General features: G+C 41.3%; 1 protein-coding gene across 1 annotated transcript in view; it reads right to left on the bottom strand.

Annotated features, from left to right (window-relative positions):
• USH2A (usherin) overlaps positions 1–19,285 on the bottom strand; it is a gene marked incomplete at its 5' end in the record, with an annotated part of 1,334,617 nt that overhangs the window by 268,448 nt on the left and 1,046,884 nt on the right. The window contains 5 exons of the mRNA XM_082250984.1: positions 1,060–1,258; positions 4,721–4,872; positions 7,567–7,764; positions 8,824–9,034; positions 15,137–15,360. Of these exons, the coding sequence (XP_082107110.1) occupies positions 1,060–1,258; positions 4,721–4,872; positions 7,567–7,764; positions 8,824–9,034; positions 15,137–15,360 (984 nt within the window). The remainder of the gene's footprint in view (positions 1–1,059; positions 1,259–4,720; positions 4,873–7,566; positions 7,765–8,823; positions 9,035–15,136; positions 15,361–19,285) is intronic.

The following is a 19,285-nucleotide window of genomic DNA, read 5'->3' as shown; positions in this document are numbered from 1 at the left end:
CTTTTGTTGCCAGCGGTTTAGAAATTAACGGCTGTGTTTTGAGTTATTTTGAGGGGACAGCAAATGTACACTGTTATACAAGCTGTACACTCACTACTTTACATTGTAGCAAAGTGTAATTTCTTCAGTGTTGTCACATAAAAAGATATAATAAAATATTTACAAAAATGTGAGGGGTGTACTCACTTTTGTGAGATGCTGTGTATATATATATATATTGTAGGGGATCAGACTCAAGGCAGGGACATGCTCACAGTTTCTTTAGAAAATGTCATGTTTAATCCACACTCAAGTTCATAACAAAAGAAACTGGCTCCTGGCCAAAACAAACAAAAGTAAACTTCCACTCAGCGGAGCTTTTACTGTGTCCGTAGTCCATTAAAGTCTTTGTTCAAAGGTAAGTGTCCTTTCCAGAACCAACGTTAAAATCCAAGTTTACAGGGACAAGCAGCCATGCTCCCATTTGCTTCCTCTAATGGAGACATCCACCCTCTCACTGACATCCAGGTCCAGCTGCCTTAATCATGGCCTAGCCAGAGACCATCAAACTATGGTTCACGGAATTGGGAATCTGCCCCACCCAGAGCACTATCAGATTCCCAGTAAAACCAGCCCTGGAACAGACTTTACTAATAAAGTGTAAAGAACTAGCACTCTTCACCATAACGTCTTCGCAGATTTTAGCCTTGAATCGAAAAATCTAAGAAACCGTGGAGGAACATAGATTCCATCAACCACTTCCCCCCCCATTTGGAGCTGTTTTACCAGGACCCTACTAAAATATATATATATATATATATATATATATATATATATATATATATATATATATATACACACTGTGTATATATATATATATATTCATGTGAGTGGAAACTAAATGTATTGTCTGCTCTGTGGGTCCTACCATCAGCACCAACACAAAACCATCAGTCTGTGTGCTTTGCCCCGTTACATACATATTGCCATGGTGGATCTCAGGGCATGCTGGAACTTGTAGTTCTGCAGCCTACACAGTCACCCATTCATGCTTGGGTTACATTTCTTTGTTTTACTTACCTGTTACTGTATATTGTTTTCTCCCTGATAAGCTGGCATGGATGAAACCTCTGTCCACCTGGTGTAGCTGGTACTCTCTAATCTCACCATTTGTTTTTCTTGGCTCCGTCCAGCTGACATGTAGCGCTGTAGAGTTCACTGTGGTGACAATAGGTGGCAGGACATTTTCGGGAACTCCTTGTTTTGTGTTTGCAACTACCTTTTATTAAAAAAAAAAAAAAAAAAAACATATGTATATTACAGTATATGCAAAAAAAAAAAAAAAAAAAAAATTATATATATATATATATATATATATATATATATATATATATATATACACATATACATACACTGCTCAAAAAAATTAAAGGAACACTTTCTAATCAGAATATAGCATCAAGTCAAATAAACTCCTGGGAAATTGATATGGTCCGTTGAGTAGCAGAGGGGGTTGGTAATCAGGTTGAGCTGCTTTGGTGTTAATGAAATAACGACAGGTGCACTAGATGGGCTACAATGAGACCCCCTCCAAAACAGGAATGGTTTTACAGATGGAAGCCAATGGCATTTTTTTTTCCTACTCATCTTTTCTGACTGTTTTTCACTAGTTTTGCATTTGGCTAGGGTCAGTGTCACTACTGGTAGCATGAGGCAATATCTGGACCCTATAGAGCATCCTTTCTCAACCTTTTCAACACAGAGGAACCCTTGAAATAAATTTCTGGTCTCGGGGGAACCCCTGCTTAAAACTAAAAATCTACAGCTCATGACACATTAGTGTGACAGTAAATGCACCTTACCCTTGTCATCATTGGGAAGAATTACCCCCTTACAGATAGCTAAAAGGAATTGGTGTCATTGGAAACGTATCTGAGAGGCAGAAATTGCCCATTGCTCAAGGAAACCCTAGCAACCTCAGGAGGAACCCTAGGGTTCCACTGAATATAATAATAAGGCTTACCTATACGTACTGTAAATATCTCCTAAACATGCACCGTTTAAGATAAGTTTACTGTATATGCCACCATTGATGTAATCGCTGCATGCGCTCTGAAGGAACTGCCATCTGAGCCATTCCTTCAAAGCTCTGTGCCGTGACCAGCGGCTCCCGCGCATAATGTGACGTCAGGAGGCTCCGGCCAGTCACACAGCCGGAGTCCACGGACCTGGAAGGAAGATGGACGAAAATGGATGCGGCCTCCAGCAGGGACAACAAGGGCTTCGTTTGCAGGTAAGTTTCACATAATGTGCTAGCATGTGCTGCATACTAGCACATTATGCCTTTACTTTGCAGGTTAACAATAACAAAAAAAAAGAGGCAGCGTAAGTTTATTTATTTTTTTTTAATTAGCACAAAGGTTGGTGCCTACATTAAATGAGAAGTGTCCCTTGTGCTGGTGGCTGCTCTGTTTCTTGAAACCTTCATTTCTGTGCCCACCCATGCCCCCGTAACAGTGAGCTTCCAGGGCTGTGGGGTTAAAGTAGGTTTTCCCATACCTATGCAAGTCTATTGGAATGCAAAATCTGCATAAAACACAAGTAAAAGCAGGTCAGAAGGAGTTCAAGTGCACCTGTCAATGAATTATGTGCTAATGCTGACCTGACCACACAGGTACCACTCTTGGCTATCGGTGCCACTTATCCCAGGAGGAACACCGGGGATGGGGTCCTGCCAAGCTGATGTTCTATTTGATGGTGGTCATGTGATATTCACAAACCAGTTTATTAGTCAAAGAATTAGGACTCAATCGGGCCACAAACGACCCCAAATTGTGTCAACACACAGACTGAAAGATCTTTAACCTGTGTATGTTTAATTGCAATACCTTTTGCTAAATAAAACAGGATTAACTGGCATAAAGATGTTCCTATAGAGAAAAACCTAAGACAAATCAGCAGGTTGCAAAAACCACGAGCAAAAAAAAATATATGTTGCATCTTTATTTCTCACCCAGAAGACTACAAAAGCCTGTTATTTTCATTACACCAACACCAGATCTCTCAATATTAACCCTATCATTTCAACAACAGGTAAGATTCATCAATGCTCAAAGTAAGACTCACAAGAAAATAATCCTGTAATCACTTTATATATCTCTTCGAAGTTATCAAGCAGGAAGGAAATCACCTAAATGCCCGCTTCAGAGTTTTCAGTGAGAATGCAAAGAATAAAAATCCTCTGCTGCCATACCTGGGGGCTTCCCTCTCTGCACTATTGACACAGAAAGCCCTGGGAAGAAGTTACATTATGTTTTGTAACTTTTCCCCCAAGGAGGGTAGGTGGAGCATTAGGGTCCTTTCACACGGGCGGTCCGTTTTTCATCCCATCCTTTTGCGTATGAAAAACGGACATAATGAATGTCAATGGGATTGCAGATGTCAGCGGATGACCATCCGCTGACATCCGATTTGCGTCCTTTCCTATCAGTTCCGTTTTTTTGGAACGGAAGAGAACCCTATTTTTCTTCTGTTTAAAAAAACGGAACGCAAAGACGGATGTCAGCGGTGTCATTCGCTGATATCCGCAATCCCATTGACATGCTTTATCTCGGTTTATCATTCGCAAACGGATGGGATGATAAACGGACATACGGACCGTGTCCATAAAAAAATAAAAGTGCTGGAGCGGATCAAAAAATGGTCCGCTCCATGTGAAAGGACCCTTTGGCTGCTAAAACCTGCTGCAAGTGCCACACTTACTAGTATTGGCGGCCGCCAGTTGTATTAAGTGTAGCCGCCAGTCTGTCCAAACATCAGGCCGGTCACCGGCCACTATGATCATATTGACAGCAGTGCGGCCACTTTAGGGGGGTGCCAGACCAATTTGCCTCCTGGACCCTGCCCTCCGGCCCAGTTTTCCCCATAAGAATGGCGCTACACTAAAAGTGTAGAGCAAACCAGTGGGCACTCTTTTTGTGCAGGAGCCAGAAGGAGGCTATTTTTTTTTTGCAGGAGGCGGCTTTTTTTGCCACCTCCCTGCAAAGTGCCACCCTAGGCCTGGGCCTTGTTAGCCTAGGCCAAGATACAGCGTTGCAATCTGGTGCAAAGAAAATGAAAAAAAGCTGCATTTTTGTTTGCCCATGATTGGATGATGGAAACCAGCAGAGCTTCACCACATTCACTAAGCTCTTTTTGCTTTTAGTAAATTAACTCCTATGCCTGCTCCCCCCCCCCCCCCCCCCTCCATTCGCAGAAGCTGTGCTTTTGCTTCTTACAATGAAAAAAGCACTCCATGAATGGGGAAAGTGGACCTGTCATTCTTCATCCGCCCATCCTTCCTTCATAGATCTCTTTTCATTGATGGAAACTACAGGACATTCTCTATGAATGGAGGAGGGAGACATAGAAAAGGGTGGGCATAGTCAGTAATGGAAGATTGCGGCTACGGGAGTATGGCAGGGGAACCTTTTAATGAACAGAGCAGCCACCAGCACAAGGGACAATTTTATGTAAGCACTGTTCCTGGTGCTGTTTATAAAAAAAAAATGTAACTAAAAAACTTAGGCCTAAAATAGGTTTGCTTAAACAAATTCCGTCAGCTGGTGAAGCCAATGGCCATTTTGCAGCAAACCCCATGTAGGGGCGACTGATTCACTGTGAGCTCTAGGTTAATTCTCGACTGATACGAAATTACAATGTTAATAAAATTAGTTTTTGCAATCCATTAATATAATCTTACCTTAGCACTATCTTGGCATCCAGCAATAGTGCAGGCTCGAATCTGGTAAGTATACTCTATATAGGGCTGTATCCCTCTACGATCTTGAAAGCTTCGTTCTGCCCCCCTATAGCACTCTGCTCCATCCCGTAGGAGTACATAATGAACAATCCCTACAGCCACAGAGACACTGTTAGTGTTTAAATACTTCTTTTTAACAGGAGACAATAGCATAATTTCAATGAAAACATAGTTTTAGTTTTTACTATAATGTTTATCTTAAAGTGTATTTAAAGCAGAACTACTACCAAGAATAACAAGATAAAAATAATAGCCCGTCAAAATCTAAAATAATAAAATCAGCGTTCGCTGCAAAATTTATCCTTCGTCCATAGATAAGTTACATCAAAGCCCTTAAAATCCCCCCAAAACAATTTGGAGGCCCCTCCCCTCAACATATATGCATGTACGAATGTGTCGGGGGGCGCCTATACATAAAAAACGTTGATTGAGATACACGTTACATATCACTGCGCATGCCGAAGTGAGAGCAATAATTCTAGTACCAGACCTCCTCCGTAACACTAAACTGATACCTATAGGGGTCCTTTGAAGTGTTGCCTATAGAGAATTAAGGGTATTGAAGTCACCATTTCACGGGCGCACACAAATTTAAGGTTTGGCATGTTGGGTATCTATTTACTCAGCGCAACTTCGTCATTTATATTTGTACTCAAAAATGTGGGTCATTTATTGCGTTTGTTTGCCCTAAAATTCACTTTAGTGTGTTTTTATTGACATTTTGTGTTTCCTAGACCTAGAAAATTGGAACTACCACTATTTTATTCTCTAGGGTATCTGCTTTCAGAGAATATATAACATATGGGGGTTTTACATTATCTTCAGGGCTGAAATAATTTTTTTTTAAACGTGTGCAAAAAACACATAAATGGCTCTGGCAAAAATGACATAATGGGCTCTGGAAGTAAAAATTGTAGACTTTATTTGAATCCATCATGACATAAAAAGGACTCAATTCCTACAAAATATTGATGCGTTTCAGCCACAAAACAAAGACAATTTTTACTTCAAGATGCTCTGGTGCCAGATTTCTGTTGTTCATTGAATCTGTGATCCTGGGCTTCTGGTAAGATAGGGAGAACCCAGGAACCACGGGAAGAGGGAAGCCGCCACTGGGTGGTGGGGGATCACCCTGCCACCAGTTCTATGAAAGTGATTGATGGCTATATCACAAACCATCAGCTTGTGATTAACAGTTCATTCTTAGTACTTCATAGTATGTCTAAACAGCTGAATTAGTTAAAGAGTATCTCAGCATCTGAAACTTTTTTCTGGTTTGGGATAGATTGGAAAGATTTAGAACTCCTGTCAGGTTTTTCGGCTATCCAGGGCATCTATAAAAAGATTTTCCTTCATTCCTGTTTGGTGGGAATGCCCGAGAATATAACGGCTTTGAACAAGAGTCTACCAATTGATTTAGAAAAAATCCCTTCAAAGCCTTCCTCAACTTAAAGCCTTTTGTCCGCACCCACAGACAATTTAAATTGGTGACTTTTATTTTTACGGCAGCAAAACGAGGGTGTGGACATCTGGTGTTTCCACCATCGTCCAGGTTAAACAAAAAATGTCCTGGTGTCTGTTCAGCTATGCTACATAACAAGGTCAGTAAATTTAAAAAGGTGTGGGATCCATGGATTACTAACTACTTGGAGGTCCTCTGAGAAATCTATATATTTAACCTACTGATTTTTTTTAAGTAGAGCCCTGCCCTGCGGATGGGGATCTGTTTGAACATAGACTAGACTTTCTTCTCTTTTTCTATTCTTTTCTCTCCACTCTGTTTTTTCTTTAGTCATTTTTTTTAAGGAACGTTTTGCCCTTAAAAGAGTTACTTTTGTCTGGTGGAACCTTGTTTTTGGGTCCATCGACAGCCAGGTAACCAAACGATGGACCATCAGGTCCTATGTTATTTAGGCTTTTTTTACAATACATATTTCTCTGTTTAACGTTTCAGATGTTCTTACCTTGCCTGTCAGAACCGTACTCCCATGGGGGTGTTTTTGTTGCCATGTGATAGGCACTTTGTGCATATATTTTTTTGTAAACAATCATCTTGTCTCTTTTGCATAACTTTCCATAACACCATAAAGCCTAGTATACACTATTCGTGGGCTGAACAAAAAATAACTGAAGAGCTCAGGAGAGCCATTGTACTAAGAATACAATGTTAGAACAGAGATCTTCCTTGCTGAGCTATTGTTTTCTGACAGGGGGATGCCCCCCCCCCCCCACCAGAGCACACCGGTCATGCCCCCCCCCCCCCCCACCAGAGCACACCGGTCAGTGCTTTCAGCCATTGGCAGATTAGCAGAACTTTTTTGGTCATGCCCCTTCGACAGAAGCCGACCCAATGGCTGGCCTTTATTTGGAAACTGAAATAATGCAAAAATATTGTAGCTATGTTTTCCATGTTTGCTCAAAAAAATTTAATTAAACAGAAAAAAGTTTTTCCTCACATCCTGTTCTGCTGACAACGGTTTCACAGGACAGGAAGTAAGGGTAAATCTACAAGAGAGGAAGCCATTAATTAAAAAATGACATAGGTTCTAACCGTCCCCAAAGAAAAACATTTTTTCTTCCCTCTATTCCTGTTGTAGAACTCCCCTAAGCAGGGCAGGAAGAGAGGGGAGCTTCGGTGATCAATGACATTGACAGAGGTTCTAATCCTTCCTCCACCTATCTAAAACTAGTAAAAAAGCTTTGGCTGGACACACACTTTACGAGGATATTTGGTAAATAAAAATCAAATTATCACAATAAATCTGGTATCTGAAAAATAATAATACCATTTAATGTGGTGGGCTCCTTCCACATCAGAGAAATCACATCTTCACGATTGCCCACTAAGGTCCATTTTGGTGGACGTATTCCCTGCGGTATGTCCTGATCGGTTGTCACTTGGCTCACATTGCTGAAGCTATGACCAGCACTGTTCCAGCTCAATACTTGATATTCATAAGTGGAGAAAGGTTGTAAACTGGTATCTAGAGACAGAACATATTGTAATCATGAATTATGTTGGATGTATTGCTTAGGTAAGAAAAAAAGAAATAACTATAAATTGCAATCTGCTCAAAAATTGTCAAAGTTTAAACATTTTCCATTATAAGAGTTTAAATTGTTAGTTCCCTGTTACGGAAAAAATAAGAAGGTGAATTAACACTGTACACCCTCCCCACCCCCCGTGCTCCCTGGCTGGGGAACTGTAAGCTCAACATCCCCAGAGGTAAGTACTGCGGGGACCACAGGGATGGGGAGGGTATGGTATATATTCGTTCACTTTTTTATTTTTCCTATAAAGGTGAACTAAAATGTTAAAAGTAAAAGTACCACTCATCCTTATGGCCAGCCCTGCCCCTATCACATTTGAGATTTTTTATGGTGCCTTTGAAAGGTACCCGCTCCGACTTCCTTAATTCTCATCTAGGTAAGAATGACGCTGCTTGTTCCAACCACATTCCCCCTCCACCCATAGCCTCCTGGGACATATCATGTATCCCTGGAGGTTGTAGGAGCAAGATAGTACTGTGCAGTGAGGAGCCGGCTGTGAATTCTGAATCCAAGGTGGCAGCACCAAGGACCCACTACAGTGAGAAGAATTGGCTGTGGGAAGACAGTACACTATTTGTAGCTCCTGTCTTCATTTTTTATAAAATTGGTTGAAGCTCCTCTTTATATTAAACATAAAAAAATGTATTAGGATAGGAAGTGTTTTAGGGCTAAAGAACACCTCCCTTCATCTCCATAACATGGGGGGAGATGTTCTGAAGTCCACAGAGATAAGCTGGGCTTAGATGATACCAGTGTATTGGATTACGTTATAGAAGAGTGAACAGGAAGTTATCAGCTCACTGGATATCCAAAATGCTCCACTAGTTATGTTTTTATACTTATCAAACAGCTTTAACAAAGTTATCTCAATGGTATAGTGAACAGACCAAAAGGGAACAAATTATAGATGTTCATTGTAGGGGTTTCCATACACTTTAAGCATCATCTGTCCTTTTACGATAATTATAAGGTAACATTAATGTAAAAATTACCAGTAAACACATAGGTGTGAGCGTCACCCAGGTAAATAATGTCTTCATCTGTTCGGCAAACCGAGTCTCCATCCATCAGGCTGCCATTTTTAAATTTGTTCCCTTTTACCCAGAAGCAGGAGTCGGTGGAGGAATTAAATTTGCACTGTCCACAATGTGCAGTAGAAGCCAAGGATGCAGGACACAAAGTACCCACGTAGCACATTTCCCCCTGTATGAATAAAAATGTAATAAAGTCTGAAATTTTAAATTGATGGACAATTATTCTAAACAGATGTTAAAATTATATCTAATTATAATGGAACACACACATGGAAACTTATCTGCAGTTCATTCAAACAATGAAGATAGAATGCCAACTGACAATGAGAAGTTAGAAGAGGGTTCTTTGGTGAATAGAAATGTAAAAAAACATAAATGAATGTTTGGTGAAATTTTGTACTTAAAATACATTTATTTAGAGATATTTTTCACATATATGCTGCTCTAGACATACAATAATGAATTTGCCCTTTCAAATGGGATGCAAGCCTCTCTTACTAACTACATATTTATAATTGAGGGCAGGATACTTCATGTGCAGAACTACCACAGACTACCATTCGTTAGCCTGCCTAGAGGAAAGAGGATATGGACGTAAGTTATATGATATATTGAAAGGCTCTACACAGTCCATACACCCACCTCTCCTTATCTCTACTAGTGGATTTACACAAAAGTAAACCAGTAAGGCTACAAAAAAGGCAGAAAAAAATATATAAGCATAAAAGCATAACAAATATTGTAATTGCAGAATTTTGGTGCTCACACTCTATCCCCAAGGCCTACAAGTACATGAAGGTGGCAATATGCAGCTTGACTTGACTTCTAGTGAGGATTAGATTGCATAGGCCTTTCCTAGTGGTTAATTACCTACTACGTACAGCTAACATTATCTTTCAATGCCAGGAGCCCAGCATTGGTATGGTTCACTGCAGGGATCCCAGTTTAAACAGAAATACCCTGCCCCACCTTTTTTCAACCAGGGTGCCTGGGCACCTTGGGGTTCCTTCTGGGTTCTTCAGGGATGCCTTGGCAGAATGCCTAAAAATTGCCCCAAATTGCCTAAAAGATTTGTACAAGCCAACAGGAGGATCAAAATTGCTTTGTGTTACACAAAGGCAAAGGTTTTCATTGTGCAATATTACAACCTTGGGCACTGGGCCATTCAGCCACCAGCATCCTAACAACCACTGACATCATTGGTTGATAAGGAGGACACTGGGTACCTGCACACAGACTCCTTGTTTGACCCCCCTGCCCCTCTCTATTAGCACTGCGGTCATATTAGCTGTGTGAGGGAAAAAAATACGTGTGTGCAAAAATGTATTTGCTTTGAAAGAATAAGTCTCCCTTAATGTTGGGTGTCTCGGGTCTTTGGATTTTGCTGCAATATGTAAAACAATTAGGATAGTTTTTTACATTTTAGAATGGGGTTCCTCAAGATTGCCTGGGATTTTAAAGGGTGCCCTGACTGGAAAAAGGTTGAGAAACACTGCCCTACCCTAAGGTAACAAGTGGTTATTCCTGCCAAAGTTGATGTCACTACAGGACTCAGTAGAAACATAGGAGTCTGTGGGAGAAACCAAAGAGCACTGTGGGAGATGAGGAGAATGATGCTTGGGGAATTATTGATTTCTGAAGAAGATTTAATCTACAAGTTTCTCTAGATTAGATCAGTGCATGGAGGCACAGGCAGCAGGAAAGATAGGTATTCACTTTCTTGCCACCTTTATGGGCAATTTTGGGTCACTTTATCCCCTCCTTTAGATGCTCACCTCCACTACATTTGAAACCTTTTCACCAACTACTTTAATCCTTGTAGTCTAAAGATAACAGCACTAGGATCCTTGCTCCAGAATCTACTCTTTTGCAAAATGAACATATTAGAGGACATACATGAAACATGGGTGGAGCTCTGACGGTTCATTCTTCTATAGACCACGGCAATAAAGCTTGTTATCATGCATGTCCCTCATTTGCCATACGTTTAGTCGGAAAGCGTTAAGTGCAAGTTTCTGGCCAAATTGTAGTGGGTTATGGGACAGACAGATGTTGCACCTCCAGTTTTTTATAAGGTTCCCTTAATCCCCCCTCCTTCCTCAACACATACGCTCCTTTACCTTGCTCTCCGCTGATGTATAGTGTTGCTTTTATCGATGTAGCACCCTCCTAGATAGGGGCTAGGTTAGGTAAATGTAGTTATTTAGCCCTCCTGTAATCAGTGGAGCTGCTTGTGATTGCTCTTTTCTGCTCTAAGTTTTAAAGACTCTGGGATTGGTTGCATCACCTGTTTTCTGGATGGTTCTGGAAAGTAGTGGGCTGAGTGAGTCAAATCTAGTATATATATTTATGTGGTCTCCTCCCATCTCTGGAGGGGAGTGCCCAGATGGTGGCTGGGAGAGAGCATAAATAGTCTGAGGCCTCGAGCAGAGGGGTTCTTCTCCAGGAGAAGGAGATCCCAGCCTGAAGGGCTGCTGCCTTTCAGGGCAGTCCAAGCTATGCTTCTTCATTTTGCTTAATGAAGTCCCATCTGTGCTACCTGGGGGCCCTAATCTACTGAGCTCTGGTCGAATTTACAGGAAATGTGTGGCAGATATTAGAAGGAGGCATTCAACCATCCAAGGACATTAGTGAGTACAGACCGGTGTGTGAGATCCTGCTGACTGTGAGCTGCTGCTATCCCTCTTGCATCAGAATCAGCTTGTGCTTAAAGGTAGACATGGTTCATGGTGTCCCTTCAAAGTCAGCCTATTATTTGCTGCTGCAAGACTGTGCTGAGAATCTTTAGGAGGAAGATAGGTGTCCTCAAGTTACTACTTAATGTTGCTGGAGTAACCTACGGTTACGGCTGCTACACAGAGGGAAAAAAACCTGGGACACAAACTCAGGGGTAGCGCTACATTAGTTATATGTTTCACAGCTCATACGAGGATAGACAAGCAAGGGTATACTTGACAGCAGTGAATTAAAACAAACATGAAAATAATTTGATGTTGTAAAAAAATGTAAAGGCGGGCTGATGATGTTACAACCTCTGACTCAGCCAATCCGAGCTGGCTTTGAATTTATTATACCAACGTGAAGACCATACAGCTGGGTAAGACAGAATTCTTTACCACTCACACAAGCCAAACAAACCTCCTCTTGCAAAATGTGAGTAATATTTGCCTTTTAGCACCATCTACAGCAGCCTGATACTCTCCTAGGGGAACGAGGGTGGAGACCAAAAGGCCAAAATTTGAAACATTGTTGTATTAGAATACATCGCTTGCCATGATTGCCTCAGCGCGGTATACTGTATGTAGCCGAAGCTACGGTAAATACAGTATTACTACACATCCAAGGGGCTGAGAGATTAGGGACGTTCGTTTGGGGCTGAAAGATTAGTGGGTGTTAACGGCCGAAGGGGGACAGTTTATACGGCGAGTATAGCCCAAAACCTATATTTTAACTAGAAAATTAGGTGGTTGTCTTATACACCTTGTCGTCTTATACGCCGGCATATACAGTACTTATACAACAAAGCATGTATATGTAGCACCCTCCTAGGTAGGTGCTAGTGAGAGAGTATAGTTTTGAGCTCTGTCTGCTTACCAGACCAGAGGGGCTGCAGGTAAATCTATATTGTTCTCTGCCTACCAAAGAGCAGGATCTGTTAGTGAGGTCTGCTCATTGTGCTCACTATGCGATTCATTCAGTCTGGAGAGTGTTTCACGCTGGTCCAATAGGGAGGCATGTTGGACAGTGGGAGGAAACCTGACGAATGGGTGCATAGGCTTTTGATACAGTCCTGATGATTGGCAGAGGGCAGGTCGCCTCAGTGCATGCTGGGATACTGTATAAAAGCCAGCTGAACCCAGAGGTCCAGGGAAGCTGACTGAGAGGGGAGACCCTGTGGCTGCAGTATCGTGAGTGAGGACTCGTGTCAGGGGGCCTGACCTGAGGGGGGCAACCCCTGTTCATAGGATAGTCAGTGGACAGGTGTCAGCAGAGAGAGAGTGCTAGGGAGAGTGTCCTGAAGATAAGATAAGAGATTGTCCACCAAGTTGTCTTGAGGGAAAACAAGAGACTTAATCCCTATTCATCTGAAGTGGCAGGATGAATTAACAGCCCGGCTGTTCCATACCTTAACGTGAAGTAGAGAAGATAGTCCTCAAATACTGTGAATAGTTAAATTGGAGTATCCCACTATTTCCTTCTCCTATCCCCATCACAAAATAAAAAACAAAACAACCAAATACCCCTGGACTGATTATTGAAGAGATAGAGCCAAGAGGAATGTAAGAAAATGTCATTGCTTATAGCTGTGTGCTGGTAACCAGGGGGACCCACAGAGTGAATATCTAGCAGTCCTTACGGGGCCAGTGCTACATATATATTGTAAAAAAAGCAGATGCACAACAATAATTCAGTTTATAATGTATCAAAGGGTGTGTGTGATCCCTGCGCTATCCGAGGCGACAAGAGGATTCCTGCTGCAGCGCCACTGGAACTGATACTAAAACAGTGAAAAAATATGTGTATGGAAATAGTGGTGCGCTTCAGGGGTTAACTCTTGTAGATCTCTATAAAAGATGGTGAGTAACCAATATACAGATCTAGATCTAGAGTAGCTCAGTGTGGTAAATCTGTGTATGCGTCTGAATTCCAAGAAATAAATGATAAAAGTGCAGGTGCGTAGTGCCAATCAATCAATATGTGTGTCAGTATATCAATAAATATTAAGATACTTCTTTTTTGCATAAGACATCAAAATAAATAAATAAAGTGTAGATCTTCAATCCGGTTCTTACCAAGTAGAGAGGTATATATATATATAACAATATGTGTGTCAATAAATAAATAAATAAAGAATTATTATGAAAAAATGTGAATGCTTCTTCTTTGCATATAAAAATATATCAATAAATAAATAAATACAGTGTTGATCTTCAATCCAGTTCATAAAACAGTGAAAAATATATATGCGCTCAAATAAAGTGCTCCATGCTGGTTATTATAGCACCGAATTATTATAACCAGCATGGAGCAGTTTATTTGAGCACATATATATTTTTCACCGTTTTATGAACTGGATTGAAGATCAACACTGTATTTATTTATTTATTGATATATTTTTATATGCAAAGAAGAAGCATTCACATTTTTTCATAATAATTCTTTATTTATTTATTTATTGACACACATATTGTTATATATATATATACCTCTCTACTTGGTAAGAACCGGATTGAAGATCTACACTTTATTTATTTATTTTGATGTCTTATGCAAAAAAGAAGTATCTTAATATTTATTGATATACTGACACACATATTGATTGATTGGCACTACGCACCTGCACTTTTATCATTTATTCCTTGGAATTCAGACGCATACACAGATTTACCACACTGAGCTACTCTAGATCAAGATCTGTATATTGGTTACTCACCATCTTTTATAGAGATCTACAAGAGTTAACCCCTGAAGCGCACCACTATTTCCATACACAATTCAGTTTATATATTTAAACTTTAAGGTTGTTAAATAAAAGTGACTCAAAAATCATTATATTTTCCTCTTGAGTGTAGCTGGTGTAAAAATCTGGACCCAAGCGCAAAAGTTTATTATAGTGTAGCTTAAAAATCCTTAATTTTTTTTTTCTCCTTTAGTGAACCTGCCAGCAACAAACTCTCTTTTCTAGGATGTCTCTCCTAGGATGTCTCACTGTCATCTCTATTACTTAGGGGGAAATAGTTCTGTAGTCCACAGAAGAGAACTAGGAAGACCAGGACAAGCAAATATTGTCTAAATTTAGGAGGCATGGGTATTAATACTTAAATGTTGGTGTGCTTTGTGTATATTTCCAGATCTGTGCAGTATATTAGTGTGAAACTTTACCAGCTGTGCAGGTGCTTCCTGTAATAATAATCATCACCGCTTCCCTCTCTCCTTGTGCAGGGTGACTGGTCTTGTCTCCGCCCCCTCCTGTAGTTTTCTGCAGGAAGCTTATAGTAGGTGAAGAATGCTGGGTCCCACCCACAGCTCTGCTCTCTGCACAGGCTATGTACAGTACAGTGATGATGTCACGGTTACTTTCACAATGTAAGATCTGGGTTTATAAAGACATTTTTTGCACACAATTTGATTTTTAACCCTTGAAGCTAATAAGAAATAAAGTTAAAAGAAAGTTTTTGTGTCTGGCATTCAGCTTTAGCATTCAGAAATTGTTATCAAGTACATTTCTATAGTTGTGCGTGTGAAGAGAAGACTGGCTTTCTTTAATTACCTTGGTAAAGTTTTCGGTCGATAGCTTGCCAGAACAAACATGAGTCAGTGTATTATATCCAATTCCACTACAGCATTCCTCCTCTTCAGTAATCAGCTCACTTTCACAGCATTTTAATGGTGTCCCATTATTTGACTTTAGATGTGCCTTAAATTGTCCATTAGATGCTGCACAACAAATCGTCTCTGACATGTTCACGTAGTCGGTGCCACAGCAAGACAGACCTACAAAACACAGCAATTCACATCATCAGTGATGGCCTGTACTTCAGTGTGCAGGCTACAATGTTCTTTATGGCTCAGCCTCTTATTTATTTTTTTAAACAAATTCCACAGCCACAAATCCATTGGATAATACCCACCATTTAAAAAAAAAAAAAAAAAAGTAATGATTTAACTTAAAGTAGATGTAAATTAAATCCATAAAAAAATGATTTTTCCTACAGCTTACCTGTAAAATCCTTTTCTTGGAGTACAACACAGGACACAGAGCAGCCATAACAATTACTATCTGGGTTATACTACGCAACCTAGAGGTGAATGTACACTGGCAACCATAAAAACAGGAAGACCCCTCTATATAACCCCCTCCCATACAGGAAATACCTCAGTTTTGTAGCAAACAATAAACATTCCAGACAAGAGAAGAGGGACCTCTGTGTCCCGTGATGTACTCAAAGAAAAGGATTTTACAGATAAGCGGTGGGAAAAATCCCATTTTCCTTGTTGTACATCATGGGACACAGAGCAGCCATAATAATTACTATCTTGGATGTCCCAAAGCAATGCACTTGAGGAGAGGGGGACACTAAATACAAAAAAAACATCATTAGACCGAAAAGATCTACATAGCCGTCTGCAGCACACTGCAGCCAAATGCAAGATCCTCCCGGGTTCTAACATCCACCTGATAGAATCTAGTAAACGTATGTACTGAAGACCAAGTAGCGGCCCAGAAAATCTGAGCCATAGAAGCTTGATGGCGAACTGCCCAAGAAGCGCCTACTCTTCTGGTAAAAAGTGTGCCTTACCGGAAAAGGTGGAGCCTTCCCCTTTAAACCATACGCCTGGATAATGACCTGGCAAATCCACTGAGAAATTGTAGACCTAGGTGCTGCCTGCCCTTTCCTGGGCCCTTCTGGCAGCATGAACAAAAGGTCAGTCTTCCGCATCTGAGCTGACATCTTCAAATAAACCTTAAATGCACATACTACATCGAGAGAATGTAACAACTTTTCCTTTACTGTTTGATGGTTTTGGAAAGAAGGAATGCAACCTAATGTCCTGATACAAATGAAAAGTGGACACCACCTTGAGCAAAAACCCTGGGTGTGGACGTACAATCACCCTATCTTGATGTAAGATCAAAAATGAAACAAGAAAGAGCCGCTAACTCTGGTACTCTTCTAGCTGAAGTTACTGCATCCAAAAAGACCAACATTCTGGTCAAAAGAACCAGAGAAATATGCAGAATGGGCTCAAAAGGCTGTTTCTGTAGAAACGCCAGGACCAAATTTAAATCCCAAGGACACAACCATGGCCTAACTGGCGGAAGCATATGTAGCACCCCTTGCAAAAAAAGGCTTGGAGCAAGGAATGCAAAGCAATCGGTCTTTGAAAAAGACTGACAAGGCTTAAATTTGATTTTTAATAGTGCCTAAGGCTAGCTTCATATCTACCCCTATTTGCAAGAAGGCTACAATTCTCCCAATGATATATTTACGAGGATGCCACTTCCTGGCCTCACACCAAGAAATGTAAGACTTCCAGACTCTGTAATAATTGCCCCTAGAGATTGGTTTCCTAGCGTTTATCAAGGTAGAGACAGGTCCAGATATACCCTGCTCCCTCAAAATCCAGACTTTAATAGCCAAACCGTCAAATGTAGAGATTGTAAAAGCAGGGTGGAATATAAGAACCCATGGCCTTCCCACTGCCAACCTTAGAATTTGCGCATACCAAATCCTCCTGGGCCAAGCTGGAGCCACCAGGATCACTGGTTTCCCTTCTTCCTGAATCCTGCGCAGAAGTTGTGGCAGCAGTTGAACAGGGGAAAGGCATGGATCAGGGTGAACTGCTCCCAGGGAGTCACCAAACATCCACTCCGACTGCGTGTGGATCCCTTGTCCTGGACACATATTTGTCCAACTTGTTGTTGAACCTGGATGCCAACAGATCTACATCTGGGACTTCCTAGAATTGACAAATGAATGCAAAGATTTCGGGATGTAAGGATCATTCCCCTGGAAACATCTGCTGGCGACTCAGAAATTCTTGTAGAAGGGGAGATGAGGGGAGAGTGTCTGTAAAAGTGGTGAAGACAAGATACTTCAAGAACCACTTCACAGACCACAAACCCCAACAAAAGGATAGATCAAATATAGGCTCCAACAAATGCACTGTGCAAGCTGAGTTGTAGTGAAAAATTTATCTAACTTTTATTAAAGCACTTGTGCCTGGTGGACAAACAAGAACATACATGAACACAATACACATTAAAAATATAAAAACATGTACAAACAGTGGACAATATCACAAAGCAGACCTAACAGGTAAATCGTGAATGAGAAATGCAAATTCTGATGGTGAACTACAAAGTGAAGGCCACCTCCAATGGACTGATTACAAATTTCCTGCCGTGTTCCTAAATAGGAACTCCATGAAGGAAAATTTTTTGAAAGGATAATATGTAGTATACCGGGTGTGTGATCACCAATGGATCAATCCGAGGAAGGGCCTCTTCAAACAATATGGATCCGGACAGTGAGGATGCAGATGATTAACCGATTACTACTGTATGGTAAGTGGATACTGGCTGAAAGATGTAGAATTCAATAGGTGGTTTTGTCCATTCAAAGCAAGGCCGATGCAATGGCAGCAGGTGAAAGATTCCTCTATGTAGGTAGAGCAGTGCCTATAGGGCGGTTGCTGATCGGTCAAGTAATTAGAATGTAAGTTTATCCCAAAGGTGATGGGGAAATGGGCAAAAACGTCTTTTGTGTCACCAAGCCAAAGAATATAAATGCTTTAAAGTAAATGGGAAAAATCCATACCATCGTGTGTAAAATTGCGGTGACCCGGCTGCTTTTGAAGGCTTCCAGCGGCGTGGTCCGGTTTAGCGCTTGCTCAAGCCAAATCTGCAGGTGGTGACAGACAAGTCCGTGGCGGACGGTCTTGCGTCACATCCGGTGTCGGCGAGCAGCGTACCCAGGGATCCGTGGCCAAGCCGGAGCACAGGGGGTCACATACACACAAGATGGAGGTGTTAGGTCATGGTGAAAAGTCCAACTGTGAAAGCTGACGCGTTTCACCGAATCATGTCGGTTTCATCGGAGCTCCGATTTTTGTTTCTCGACTCAGAAATTCTGCCTGCTAGTTCTCTAATCCTGGAATGAAAACCGCTGACAGGCATGGAACAAATTTCTCCGCCCAGGATAGGATGTGACCCACCTCCTTCTGGGCTGACTGACTCTTGGTGCCCCCCCTGATGGTTGATATAGGCCACAGCCATGGCATTGTCAGATTGTACCTTGACGTGGCAACCAAGGCAAGTCTAGGAGTCCAGTACCTTAATGCCTGACAAACCAATTGGATTTTCAGGATATTGATGGGGAAGCTCCTTTCTAATCAGGACCATTTCCCTTGGACAGTGGCTTCCTCCAGAACTGCTCCCCAGCCGGTGAGACTGGCATCTGTAGTCACCACCTTCCAGCATACTGGAAGAAAGGATTTCCCGCTCTCCAAATTCCTGACGTACCCTTGATACTAGAGACATGCGACAATCTAGAGTGTGAATCTTTTTGCTCCAGGCTAAATGTTGTTCTGTAAAGGTCTGGCAAGAAAATGAGTATAAGGAATTGCTTTGAATAAGGACACCATCTTCCCTAGCAACCTCATACAAAGACGTACAGAAGGTACCTTTTTCCCTCTTACGATCCAAACCAGATCATTCAGGGCTATGACCTTTCTTGGCGGCAAAAAACACCTTTGCCTGTACTGTGTCCACAAGAAAACCCAGATACTCTAGACTCTGAACTGGCTGCAACGCTGACTTTGCCAAATTCGGAATCCAACGCAAACATTCTAAGAACTCAACTGCCCGGAACACATTCTGGCTCAGAGTGGAAGCCGACCAGTCTATAAGTAATAG

The sequence above is a fragment of the Pelophylax lessonae genome (assembly GCF_965119305.1).
Source record: "Pelophylax lessonae genome assembly, chromosome: 3".
NCBI lineage: Eukaryota > Metazoa > Chordata > Amphibia > Anura > Ranidae > Pelophylax > Pelophylax lessonae.
Note: the sequence above shows the minus strand (reverse complement) of the source record. Positions and strands in the feature narration are given on the sequence as shown.